General features: G+C 47.2%; 1 protein-coding gene across 9 annotated transcripts in view; it reads right to left on the bottom strand.

Moving 5' to 3' along the window:
* LOC136622054 (vitamin D3 hydroxylase-associated protein-like) overlaps positions 1-13,425 on the bottom strand; it is a 102,811-nt gene that overhangs the window by 60,424 nt on the left and 28,962 nt on the right. For 6 of the 9 annotated variants that reach the window (XM_066598056.1, XM_066598048.1, XM_066598057.1 and 3 more), the window contains exons 2-3: positions 5,719-5,832; positions 4,978-5,121 (exon numbers count right to left, since the gene is read on the bottom strand). In XM_066598056.1, coding sequence (XP_066454153.1) covers positions 4,978-5,121; positions 5,719-5,790 — 216 coding nt within the window. In that variant the 5' untranslated portion in view covers positions 5,791-5,832. Of the gene's footprint in view, positions 1-4,977; positions 5,122-5,718; positions 5,833-6,873; positions 6,907-7,749; positions 7,957-12,163; positions 12,200-13,425 lie in introns of those variants that run through there. The other 3 variants (XM_066598053.1, XM_066598051.1, XM_066598054.1) reach the window with 3 other exon arrangements.

Here is a 13,425-nt window from a genome sequence, read left to right as displayed (position 1 = left end):
GAGGTAGATTCTCCTCAGTATATACACATAGAGGGGAGGTAGATTCCCCTCAGTATATACACATAGAGGTGAGGTAGATTCTCCTCAGTATATACACATAGAGGGGAGGTAGATTCTCCTCAGTATATACACATAGAGGGGAGGTAGATTCTCCTCAGTATATACACATAGAGGGGAGGTAGATTCCCCTCAGTATATACACATAGAGGGAAGGTAGATTCTCCTCAGTATATACACATAGAGGTGAGGTAGATTCTCCTCAGTATATACACACAGAGGGGAGGTTGATTCTCCTCAGTATATACACATAGAGGTGAGGTAGATTCTCCTCAGTATATACACATAGAGGGGAGGTAGATTCTCCTCAGTATATACACATAGAGGTGAGGTAGATTCTCCTCAGTGTATACACATAGTGGTGAGGTAGATTCTTCTCAGTATATACACATAGAGGTGAGGTAGATTCTCCTCAGTATATACACATAGAGGTGAGGTAGATTCTCCTCAGTATATACACATAGAGGTGAGGTAGATTCTCCTCAGTATATACACACAGAGGGGAGGTAGATTCTCCTCAGTATGTACACATAGAGGGGAGGTAGATTCTCCTCAGTATATACACGTACAGGTGAGGTAGATTCTCCTCAGTATATACACATAGAGGTGAGGTAGATTCTCCTCAGTATGTACACATAGAGGTGAGGTAGATTCTCCTCAGTATGTACACATAGAGGTGAGGTAGATTCCCCTCAGTATATACACATAGAGGTGAGGTAGTTTCTCCTCAGTATATACACATAGAGGGGAGGTAGATTCTCCTCAGTATACACACATAGAGGGGAGGTAGATTCTCCTCAGTATATACACGTACAGGTGAGGTAGATTCTCCTCAGTATATACACATAGAGGTGAGGTAGATTCTCCTCAGTATGTACACACAGAGGTGAGGTAGATTCTCCTCAGTATATACACATAGAGGTGAGGTAGATTCTCCTCAGTATGTACACATAGAGGTGAGGTAGATTCTCCTCAGTATATACACGTACAGGTGAGGTAGATTCTCCTCAGTATATACACGTACAGGTGAGGTAGATTCTCCTCAGTATGTACACATAGAGGGGAGGTAGATTCTCCTCACGGAGTCTTGCAGTTTTTGATGCTTAGCTTGGAATAATCGAGTTGTGACCCCATTACTTTTCCAATACAGCCCTGTGCGACATCAGGAAGTTATAGAATTAGTTGTGTGAGTCCGTCCATCCGACCATAAGTGAGGGCTTTCGCCTTTATATAGATATTTACATATAGCGCACATAAGTAAAATGGAACCATATCTCTGCAGCAGCGCCACCTATTGAATGGCAGCATTCCTGAAAATTAATGTCCGATCCCTTAGGCTGGCTGCGCATGGGCGATCGCTATTTGGCCATGAAAAAATTCGCGGTAAAATCCTATCTTTATTCACTGCGATTTGCGCGCGTCGGGCCTCTTCCACACAGATTGCTCTGCGATTTTCTCACATTGTGAGGCTGCATGAATTTGCATGTTAAGCCCATGCTTTCCTCTGGGTTCTCTCACACATGCGATGTTTTGTAGCGTGCGAGCTTACAAAATTGCAGCATGCTCTACTGCTGCGACTTGCCAAGGAAGAACTGGGAGGAGTTACAGCAGGAAATGTTAAGGAGCCAATGGGCATCATTTCCCACAAGTCAATTCCACACCGACACCCCCAAAGGTACCAGGTACACAGGTGGTCCGGGTCAGAGAGCGGTCACTTCTCACCTGTCTGATAATTCTCTCGCACGAGAAAAATCGCACTATAAAATCGGGACCACATGCGATGCCATGTTAGAACTTTTGCAATTAAAAAAAGAAAAAAAATTGCATCCCTGACGTGAGAAAATCGCCAACACATAGCAGTGAGAGCGATGCGATTTTCTTGTACCGCAGTGATGCGATCTTTGGAGAATTATATTGCATCGTTGCCACCATGGTTTTTTAGTGCATGAGTCAATGGGAATTTGTATTTGGTAAAACGCACCGCGCATTTGTAGCTTTGTGATAAAAGAAGCCTCCATAGGAACACATGGGACCTATAAAACCGGACATCGCAGATAGAGCATCAGTTAAACAGACGGAAGGAACCCGCTGTAAATCATTGGTTTCATGTTCCGCCTTTTACTATCGCAGCAGGTGATAATCACGTGATTTTCGCGCCCGTGTGGAGCCGACCCTATACAGGTCTTTATAACAATGATTGGGGGTTAAAAACCAACCAAGACTCCATACACAGACAGCTGTGTATACTATATATGTAACTACCTGAGCACTATACGGTCTGGGTGCTATATATGTTACTATATAAGCACTATATGGTCTGTGGGTACTATATATGTTACTACATGAACACTATACAGTCTCTGAGTACTATATACGTTACTACATGAACACTATACGGTCTCTGGGTATTATATATGTTACTACATGAACACTATACAGTCTCTGAGTACTATATATGTAACTACATGAACACTATACGGTCTGGGTACTATATATGTTACTTCATGAGCACTATACGGTCTGGGTACTATATATGTAACTACATGAACACTATACGGTCTGGGTACTATATATGTAACTACATGAACACTATACGGTCTCTGGGTATTATATATGTTACTACATGAACACTATACAGTCTCTGAGTACTATATATGTAACTACATGAACACTATACGGTCTGGGTACTATATATGTTACTTCATGAGCACTATACGGTCTCTGGGTACTATATAGGTTACTACATGAGCACTATACGGTCTGGGTACTATATATGTAACTACATGAACACTATACGGTCTGGGTACTATATATGTTACTACATGAACACTATACGGTCTCTGGGTATTATATATGTTACTACATGAACACTATACAGTCTCTGAGTACTATATATGTAACTACATGAACACTATACGGTCTGGGTACTATATATGTTACTTCATGAGCACTATACGGTCTCTGGGTACTATATAGGTTACTACATGAGCACTATACGGTCTGGGTACTATATATGTAACTACATGAACACTATACGGTCTGGGTACTATATATGTTACTACATGAGCACTATACGGTCTGGGTACTATATATGTAACTACGTGAACACTATACGGTCTGGGTACTATATATATGTTACTACATGAGCACTATACGGTCTCTGGGTACTATATAGGTTACTACATGAGCACTATACAGTCTGTGGGTACTATATATGTAACTACATGAACACTATACGGTCTGGATTCTATATATGTTACTTCATGAGCACTATACGGTCTCTGGGTACTATATAGGTTACTACATGAGCACTATACAGTCTGTGGGTACTATATATATATGTAACTACATGAACACTATACGGTCTGGATTCTATATATGTTACTTCATGAGCACTATACGGTCTCTGGGTACTATATAGGTTACTACATGAGCACTATACAGTCTGTGGGCACTATATATGTTACTACATGAGCACTATACGGTCTGGGTACTATATATGTAACTACATGAGCACTATACAGTCTGTGGGTACTATATATATGTAACTACATGAACACTATACGGTCTGGATTCTATATATGTTACTTCATGAGCACTATACGGTCTCTGGGTACTATATAGGTTACTACATGAGCACTATACGGTCTGGGTACTATATATGTAACTACATGAACACTATACGGTCTGGGTACTATTTATGTTACTACATGAGCACTATACGGTCTGGGTACTATATATGTAACTACATGAACACTATACGGTCTAGGTACTATATATGTAACTACATGAACACTATACGGTCTGGATTCTATATATGTTACTTCATGAGCACTATACGGTCTCTGGGTACTATATAGGTTACTACATGAGCACTATACAGTCTGTGGGTACTATATATATGTAACTACATGAACACTATACGGTCTGGATTCTATATATGTTACTTCATGAGCACTATACGGTCTCTGGGTACTATATATGTTACTACATGAACACTATACGGTCTGTGGGTACTATATACGTTATTACATGAGCACTATACGGTCTCTGGGTACTATATATGTTACTACATGAACACTATACGGTCTGTGGGTACTATATACGTTATTACATGAGCACTATACGGTCTCTGGGTACTATATATGTTACTACATGAACACTATATGGTCTGTGGGTACTATGTACGTTACTACACGAGCACTATACGGTCTCTGGGTACTATATATGTTACTACATGAACACTATATGGTCTGTGGGTACTATACACGTTACTACATGAGCACTATACGGTCTGTGGGTACTATGTATGTTACTACACGAGTACTACATGGTCTGTTAGTATTATATATGTTACTACATGAGCAGTATACGGTCCCTGGATTCTATATATGTTACTTCATGAGCACTATATAGTCTGTGGGTACTATATGTGTTACTACATGAGTGCTATACGGTCTGTGGGTACTATATATACAGTATGTGGGAACTATGTATTTTACTACATGAGCACTATACAGTCTGTGGGTACTATATATGTTACTACATGAGCATTATATGGTCTGTGGGTACTATGTACATTACTACATAAGCACTATACGGTCTGTGGGTACTATATACGTTACTACATGATCACTATACAGTCTGTGGGTACTATATATGTTACTACATGAGCATTATATGGTCTGTGGGTACTATGTACATTACTACATAAGCACTATACGGTCTGTGGGTACTATATACGTTACTACATGATCACTATACAGTCTGTGGGTACTATATATGTTACTACAGGAGCATTATATGGTCTGTGGGTACTATATACGTTACTACATGATCACTATACAGTCTGTGGGTACTATGCATACAGTATGTGGGAACTATATATGTTACTATGTGGACACTGTAAAGATCATGCACCTTGTATCCAATATTGTCCTTCAAGCTTATGGGCAGTCCATATAGAAGACCTTTGTCCTCCTGCTTCTTCAGCTCCTGCACCTGCGTCTCGCACTCCGCCAGAAAGTCGATTACACAGTTTATTTCCTTGGTCACCTCTAACGCCTTCAAGAGATAAAGAATCAAAAGGGAGGAGTCATTAAATCGAATCTAACCAATCAGCAACTATCTAGATATAGAACACAGTGATGGTTGGCCCAGTGAAACCAGCAGGGGTGGAGCGCTGTTCTTCTGCCACGGGTCCGATGCAGCGAGCTACATTACATTCTGATTGTCTGCAGTCACCACTAGGGGGAGCTCCCTGTCCACACGTATACACCACCCAATCACGATGCCCTCCGGCAGCAGCAGCATCTGATCATGTGATGCTCTATTCTCTATGCAGTGGATCCAGTATTAGAACAACAGATCCCAACTCTGAATCTGCTTAAACAATGTATCATTCTGTAGTATCCAGTCCTCACCACCTCCTAGATCCTCATCTGCAGGCTGAAACCCCATCCTGACCCCGTGCTTCTCACAGGTGAGGGTTTGTTACAGGGAATTAGTGTACAAAGTCTACTGAAGAAAGGCAGAACCTTCTCCTTAATCTCTAGAGGAGCGGCCGCTGGCCTTCTAACCGTCCAATATGTCAGCCTCTTCCTGTCCTCAGAAGGCCTAAGGGTGGTGAGGGTGCAGGCAGCGGACATGCATCATCCACACCTTGTCCATATACACGTGCAGCACAGTTTCTGGGCTCAGCGATCCTTTCTTCATTTGCTCCACCAGCTCCATCAGTTGGAGGGAGAGGATCCGGCTGGAGTCAACGTCCTCATGCTGGAAGACACAATATAAAAACCCCATCAAATGCATCACTGTATGAGACTAGAGATGAGTGAGCAGCAAAACGCTCGGGTGCCCGTTACTCGGGACGAACTTTTCGCGATGCTCGAGGGTTCGTTTCGAGTAACGAACCCCATTGAAGTCAATGGGCGACCCGAGCATTTTTGTATATCGCCGATGCTCGCTAAGGTTTCCTTGTGTGAAAATCTGGGCAATTCAAGAAAGTGATGGGAACGACACAGAAACGGATAGGGCAGGCGAGGGGCTACATGTTGGGCTGCATCTCAAGTTCACAGGTCCCACTATTAAGCCACAATAGTGACAAGAGTGGGCCCCCCCCCCAACAACTTTTACTTCTGAAAAGCCCTCATTAGCATGGCATACCTTAGCTAAGCATCACACTACCTCCAACAAAGCACAATCACTGCCTGCATGACACTCCGCTGCCACTTCTCCTGGGTTACATGCTGCCCAACCCCCCCGCATGACACAGTGTCCACAGCGCACACCAAACTGTCCCTGCCCAGCCTTCAGCTGCCCTCATGCCACACCACCCTCATGTCTATTTATAAGTGCGTCTGCCAGAGGAAAAGCAGGCACACACTGCAGAAGGTTGGCACGGCTAGGCAGCGACCCCCCCATAAAAGGGGCGGGCCGATAGTCCACAATGCTGTACAGAAGCAATGAGAAATAGAATCCTGTGCCACCTCCATCTGGAGCTGCACACGTGGGCATAGCAATGGGGAACCTATGTGCCACACACTATTCATTCTGTCAAGGTGTCTGCATGCCCCAGTCAGACCGCGGTTTTTTATAAATAGTCACAGGCAGGTACAACTCCGCAATGGGAATTCCGTGTGCACCCACAGCATGGGTGGCTCCCTGGAACCCACCGGCGGTACATAAATATATCCCATTGCAGTGCCCAGCACAGCTGAGGTAACATCAGGTTTAATGCAGGTGGGCAAAAAATTAATTGGATTACACTGTAGGCGAGGGCCCACAAAAATTGGTGTACCAACAGTACTAATGTACCTGAGAAAAATTGGCCATGCCCAACCAAGAGGGCAGGTGAAACCCATTAATCGCTTTGGTTAATGTGGCTTAATTGGTAACTAGGCCTGGAGGCAGCCCAGTTAAAATAAAAATTGGTTGAGGTGAAAGTTTCAACGCTTTAATGAGCATTGAAACGTATAAACATTGTTTCCAAAAGTTATATGAGTGAGCCTTGTGGGCCGAAGAAAAATTGCCCGTTCGGCGTGATTACGTGAGGTTTCAGGAGGAGGAGGAGGAGGAGGAGGAGGAGGGGGAGGAATATTATACACAGATTGATGAAGCAGAAATGTCCCCGTTTTGGATGGTGAGAGAGAACGATGCTTCCATCCGCGGGTGCAGCCTACGTATTGCTTACGTATCGCTGCTGTCCGCTGGTGGAGAACAGAAGTCTGGGGATATCCAGCCTTTGTTCATCTTGATGAGTGTAAGCCTGTCGGCACTGTCGGTTGACAGGCGGCTACGCTTATCTGTGATGATTCCCCCAGCCACACTAAACACCCTCTCTGACAAGACGCTAGCCGCAGGACAAGCAAGCACCTCCAGGGCATACAGCGCGAGTTCAGGCCACGTGTCCAGCTTCAGCACCCAGTAGTTGTAGGTGGCAGAGGCGTCACGGAGGACGGTCGTGCGATCGGCTACGTACTCCCTCACCATCCTTTTACAGTGCTCCCGCCGACTCAGCCGTGACTGGGGAGCGGTGACACAGTCTTGCTGGGGAGCCATAAAGCTGTCCAGGCCCTTAAAGACTGTTGCACTGCCTGGGATGTACATGCTGCTCGATCTCCGCACCTCCCCTGCTACCTGGCCCTCGGAACTGCGCCTTCTGCCACTAGCGCTGTCGGCTGGGAAGTTTACCATCAGCTTGTCCGCCAGGGTCCTGTGGTATAGCAACACTCTCGAACCCCTTTCCTCTTCGGGAATGAGAGTGGGAAGGTTCTCCTTATACCGTGGATCGAGCAGTGTGTACACCCAGTAATCCGTAGTGGCCAGAATGCGTGCAACGCGAGGGTCACAAGAAAGGCATCCTAACATGAAGTCAGCCATGTGTGCCAGGGTACCTGTACGCAACACATGGCTGTCCTCACTAGGAAGATCACTTTCAGGATCCTCCTCCTCCTCTTCCTCCTCCTCCTCAGGCCATACACGCTGAAAGGATGACAGGCCAGCAGCATGTGTACCCCTCACCAGTGGGCCAAGCTGTCTCTTCCCCCTCCTCCTCCTCCTCATCTTCCTCCTCCTCCTCCTCCTCCTCCTCCTCCTCCTCCTCCTCCTCACTGCGCTGAGATATAGACATGAGGGTGCTCTGACTATCCAGCGACATACTGTCTTCCCCCGGCTCTTTTTCTGAGCGCAAAGCGTCTGCCTTTATGCTTTGCAGGGAACTTCTCAAGATGCATAGCAGAGGAATGGTGACGCTAATGATTGCAGCATCGCCGCTCACCACCTGGTTAGACTCCTCAAAGTTTCCAAGGACCTGGCAGATGGCTGCCAACCAGGCCCACTCTTCTGTAAAGAATTGAGGAGGCTGACTCCCACTGCGCCGCCCATGTTGGAGTTGGTATTCCACTATAGCTCTACGCTGCTCATAGAGCCTGGCCAACATGTGGAGCGTAGAGTTCCACCGTGTGGGCACGTCGCACAGCAGTCGGTGCACTGGCAGATTAAAGCGATGTTGCAGGGTCCGCAGGGTGGCAGCGTCCGTGTGGGACTTGCGGAAATGTGCGCAGAGCCGGCGCGCCTTTACGAGCAGGTCTGACAAGCGTGGGTAGCTTTTCAGAAAGCGCTGAACCACCAAATTAAAGACATGGGCCAGGCATGGCACGTGCGTGAGGCTGCCGAGCTGCAGAGCCTCCACCAGATTACGGCCGTTGTCACACACGACCATGCCCGGTTGGAGGCTCAGCGGCGCAAGCCAGCGGTCGGTCTGCTCTGTCAGACCCTGCAGCAGTTCGTGGGCCGTGTGCCTCTTATCGCCTAAGCTGAGTAGTTTCAGCACGGCCTGCTGACGCTTGCCCACCGCTGTGCTGCCACGCCGCGCGACACCGACTGCTGGCGACGTCCTGCTGCTGCTGACACATCTTGATTGCGAGACAGAGGTTGCATTGGAGGAGGAGGAGGAGGGTGCTTTAGTGGAGGAAGCATACACCGCCGCAGATACCACCACCGAGCTGGGGCCCGCAATTCTGGGGGTGGGTAGGACGTGAGCGGTCCCAGGCTCTGACTCGGTCCAAGCCTCCACTAAATTCACCCAATATGCCGTCAGGGAGATGTAGTGGCCCTGCCCGCCTGTGCTTGTCCACGTGCCTGTTGTTAAGTGGACCTTGGCAGTAACCGCGTTGGTGAGGGCGCGTACAATGTTGCGGGAGACGTGGTCGTGCAGGGCTGGGACGGCACATCGGGAAAAATAGTGGCGACTGGGAACTGAGTAGCGCGGGGCCGCCGCCTCCATGATACTTTTGAAGGACTCCATTTCCACAACCCTATACGGCAGCATCTCCAGGCTGATAAATTTGGCTATGTGCACGTTTAACGCTTGAGCGTGCGGGTGCGTGGCGGCATACTTAGGCTTGCGCTCAAACACTTGCGCTAGCGACGGCTGGACGCTGCGCTGAGAGACATTGGTGGATGGGGCCGAGGACAGCGGAGGTGAGGGTGTGGGTGCAGGCCGGGAGACGGTAGTGCCTGTGTCCTGAGAGGGGGGTTGGATCTCAGTGGCAGGTTGGGGCACAGGGGGAGAGGCAGGGGTGCAAACCGGAGGCGCTGAACGGCCTTCGTCCCACCTTGTGGGGTGCTTGGCCATCATATGTCTGCGCATGGTGGTGGTGGTGAGGCTGTTGGTGGTGGCTCCCCGGCTGATCTTGGCGCTACAAAGGTTGCACACCACTGTTCGTCAGTCGTCTGCACTCTCAGTGAAAAACTGCCAGACCTTTGAGCACCTCGGCCTCTGCAGGGTGGCATGGCGCGAGGGGGCGCTTTGGGAAACAGTTGGTGGATTATTCGGTCTGGCCCTGCCTCTACCCCTGGCCACCGCACTGCCTCTTGCAACCTGCCCTGCTGCTGCCCTTGCCTCCCCCTCTGAAGACCTGTCCTGAGTAGGCGTTGCACACCAGGAGGGGTCAGTCACCTCATTGTCCTGCTGCTCTTCCTCCGAATCCTCTGTGCGCTCCTCCCTCAGACTTAATGCCCTTACTACTACCTCACTGATAGACAACTGTGTCTCATCGTCATCGTCCTCCTCACCCACTGAAAGTTGTTGAGACAGTTGCCGGAAGTCCCCAGCCTCATCCCCCGGACCTCGGGAACTTTCCAATGGTTGGGCATCAGTGACGATAAACTCCTCTGGTGGGAGAGGAACCACTTCTGCCCAATCTGAGCAGGGGCCCGAGAACAGTTCCTGGGAGTCTGCCCGCTCCTCAGAATGTCTCATTGTAATGGAGTGAGGAGGCTGGGAGGAAGGAGGAGCAGCAGACAGAGGATTCTGATTTGCAGCAGTGGACGGCGTAAAACTGTGGGTGGACGATAGGTTGCTGGAAGCACTTTCTGCCATCCACGACAGGACCTGCTCACACTGCTCATTTTCTAATAAAGGTCTCCCGCGTGGACCCATTAATTGGGCGATGAATGTGGGGACGCCAAAAACGTGCCTCTCTCCTAATCCCGCAGCAGTCGGCTGCGATACACCTGGATCAGGAGCTCGGCCTGTGCCCACACCCGGACTAGGGCCTCCGCGTCCTCGGCCGCGTCCACGTCCTCTAGGCCTACCCCTACCCCTCAGCATGGTGTATTAGCAGGAATGCAGAAACACAACACTGTAATTAAATGTGCCGCTTATTGGCCTGTGGTTAGAGGCTGAGTTCGCTTACGGAACGCCAGGAAATAATTTGGCGCAAGCCTGCTGTAACACTTAGCTGGCTGCATATGATTTTGTAGAACTACTACACCCAGCACACACGGACCCAGAACACTGAGCACAGTGACAGGCAGGCCAAATAGATTTTTTGCCCAATATTTTTTAGAAAAGGCCCACTGCCTATATTCAGTCAATAAATATGTCTTCTGTCCCTGCCTCACAATATATATGTCTTCTGGCCCTGCCTACACAATTCTGGCCCTGGAGTATTACTGCAGGGCGCAATGCTCTGCACGGCTGATATACCAAAAAAAAAAAATGTGCAACACTGCAAAAAGCAGCCTCCACAGTACTGCACACGGTTAGATGTGGCCCTAAGAAGGACCGTTGGGGTTCTTGAAGCCTACACTAACTCCTAACGCTCTCCCTACAGCAGCTCCAGCACCAGCAGCACTTTCCCTCAGCTATCTCACAAGACATCTGAGGCGAGCCGCGGGAGGGGCCGATTTTTATACTCAGGTGACATCTGATCTCGCCAGCCACTCACAGCAGGGGGGTGGTATAGGGCTTGAACGTCGCAGGGGGAAGTTGTAATGCCTTCCCTGTCTTTCAATTGGCCAGAAAAGCGCGCTAACGTCTCAGAGATGAAAGTGAAAGTGACTCGAACACCGCGTGGTGCTCGCCTCTAGTAACGAGCATCTCGAACACGCTAATACTCGAACGAGTATCAAGCTCGGACGAGTACGTTCGCTCATCTCTACTAGAGATGAGCGAGCACCAAAATGCTCGGGTGCTCGTTGCTCGAGTCGAGCTTTCCGTGATGCTCGAGGGTTCGTTTCGAGTAACGAACCCCATTGAAGTCAATGGGCGACCCGAGCATTTTTCTATATGACCGATGCTCCGCTTAGGTCTTCACTTGTGAAAATCTGGAAAACTTACGAAAGTGATGGAAATGCCACAGAAAATGATAGGAAATAACACGTCAGGGAGGCGCTACCTGTGCTGGCTTGGAGCTGTTAACTCTTTGAGTAATCACTCACTGAGTGAGTTTGAATACTAAGAAAAAAGAATCAATTGGACTCACCCGGTGTCTGGCGAGCACCCCTTGGCAGAGGTCTCACCAGCACCTCCACATCCTCGTCGGCTTTAAAATCCCCTGGCGTGTCCGTTCGGCTGCTGGGCTTCTGTGTCCTGCTGGCTAGCAGGACCCACTCGAAGTATCTTCGTATAGGGACTTGGTAAAAAGGAAATGCCCGCGCTCTTAAGGACCTAAACACCAGGGTCGGGCTACAGACACCACTTACTTCAAACTTTTATTCTTAATATCCTCTGTGCAACGCGTTTCGTCGTCCACACAACGACTTTGTCAAGCACAATAATTACAGCATTACATATGCACTCTATATATAGTTAACTCACCTTTTGGCGGCAGCATCCCATTCGTTGCACAGGTTTCGGGTGTTGGCGTCCCAAGTGTCTGTCAGATGCGAGGCGCCATGTCAGGAAAGAGTATCGGCATAGTGCTTCCGGGTATGGTGATGTCTGCCGGGTCTGGGTGGAGCTACATGCCCTGAGCGTTCTATCTCCACGCTCATAGGTTCCTGAAATGTCAATCAATCTGTCCGCGGTGTTTGCGCTGTCTGCGTTAGCTGCGTTAGAATAGTGTGTAAGTACCGCGTGTCTCTCCTAGTTAGTCCCATCACTTGCCGTGTTGTGTATAGGCTGTATCCTAGACGACCGGGGGAAGTATCGCTGGCCGTTTGTTTCGGAGCGCTGTTGGCGATCCTGGTTTGTATTAAGAAGACAAATAGGACATTTCTATACATTATTTAATTTACCTTTATCTATCAAGAACGTTAAACAGACTTGTCCTATTGATGAACCTCGCTGCATAGTATACATTCATTAATATTTCATTATATACTTTAGCTTGCTTAATGTAAAAACAGGTTTTTTTAAAGTGAATATTTATATGAAAGCTCATTAACCCTGAATGACCCATAATCGGAGCACATTAATCTGTTTAATACCAATGCATAGTAATAACAAAGGGGAAAGGAATGTGTGTGTTCTGGAATGGCTTCCTAGGGGGATCATAATACTGGGGCTTGGTGGAAATTGGAGTAATAGTTTGAGAAAGGGATGCTGCCGTTTACAAAAGGGAATCAGTACATATATATAAAAACCAGATAAAATACTTTTTCAATAGATATCACATCATTTCATAAAATTATTAAACTTAATAGACATGCTTGTTGTACCCGTGGGTAGTCTATATTGTACATGGTAAGATAATGAACAACTAATGATCATGAATGATCCTATCCATGTGGGATTCTATATATTCATACATTTATATAGATACCGTTATATGTTAGCAGGCCTAAAAACACCTGCCTATAAATGCACTTATGATAAAACCTTATATATGATTCAAATATAAAATGTATACGTTACTGATATATATGTGTATATAACTTATGGACCAAAAATATAATATATACAGATGTCATTAAAATTTTGATAACAATAAAAGTATTGAATACAATATGGTGTCTCAGATTTTTTCGAGTACCTCGTTTAAGCCGTTCGGTGTGAGTGTGTTGAGTCTAAAGATCCAGTACATTTCTTTTTGTCTGAGTTCCTGTACTGATTTGGAGTTTATGTATTCTATGGGGTGA

The sequence above is a fragment of the Eleutherodactylus coqui genome, chromosome 3 (genome assembly GCF_035609145.1).
Source record: "Eleutherodactylus coqui strain aEleCoq1 chromosome 3, aEleCoq1.hap1, whole genome shotgun sequence".
Taxonomy (NCBI): Eukaryota; Metazoa; Chordata; class Amphibia; order Anura; family Eleutherodactylidae; genus Eleutherodactylus; species Eleutherodactylus coqui.
Note: the sequence above shows the minus strand (reverse complement) of the source record. Positions and strands in the feature narration are given on the sequence as shown.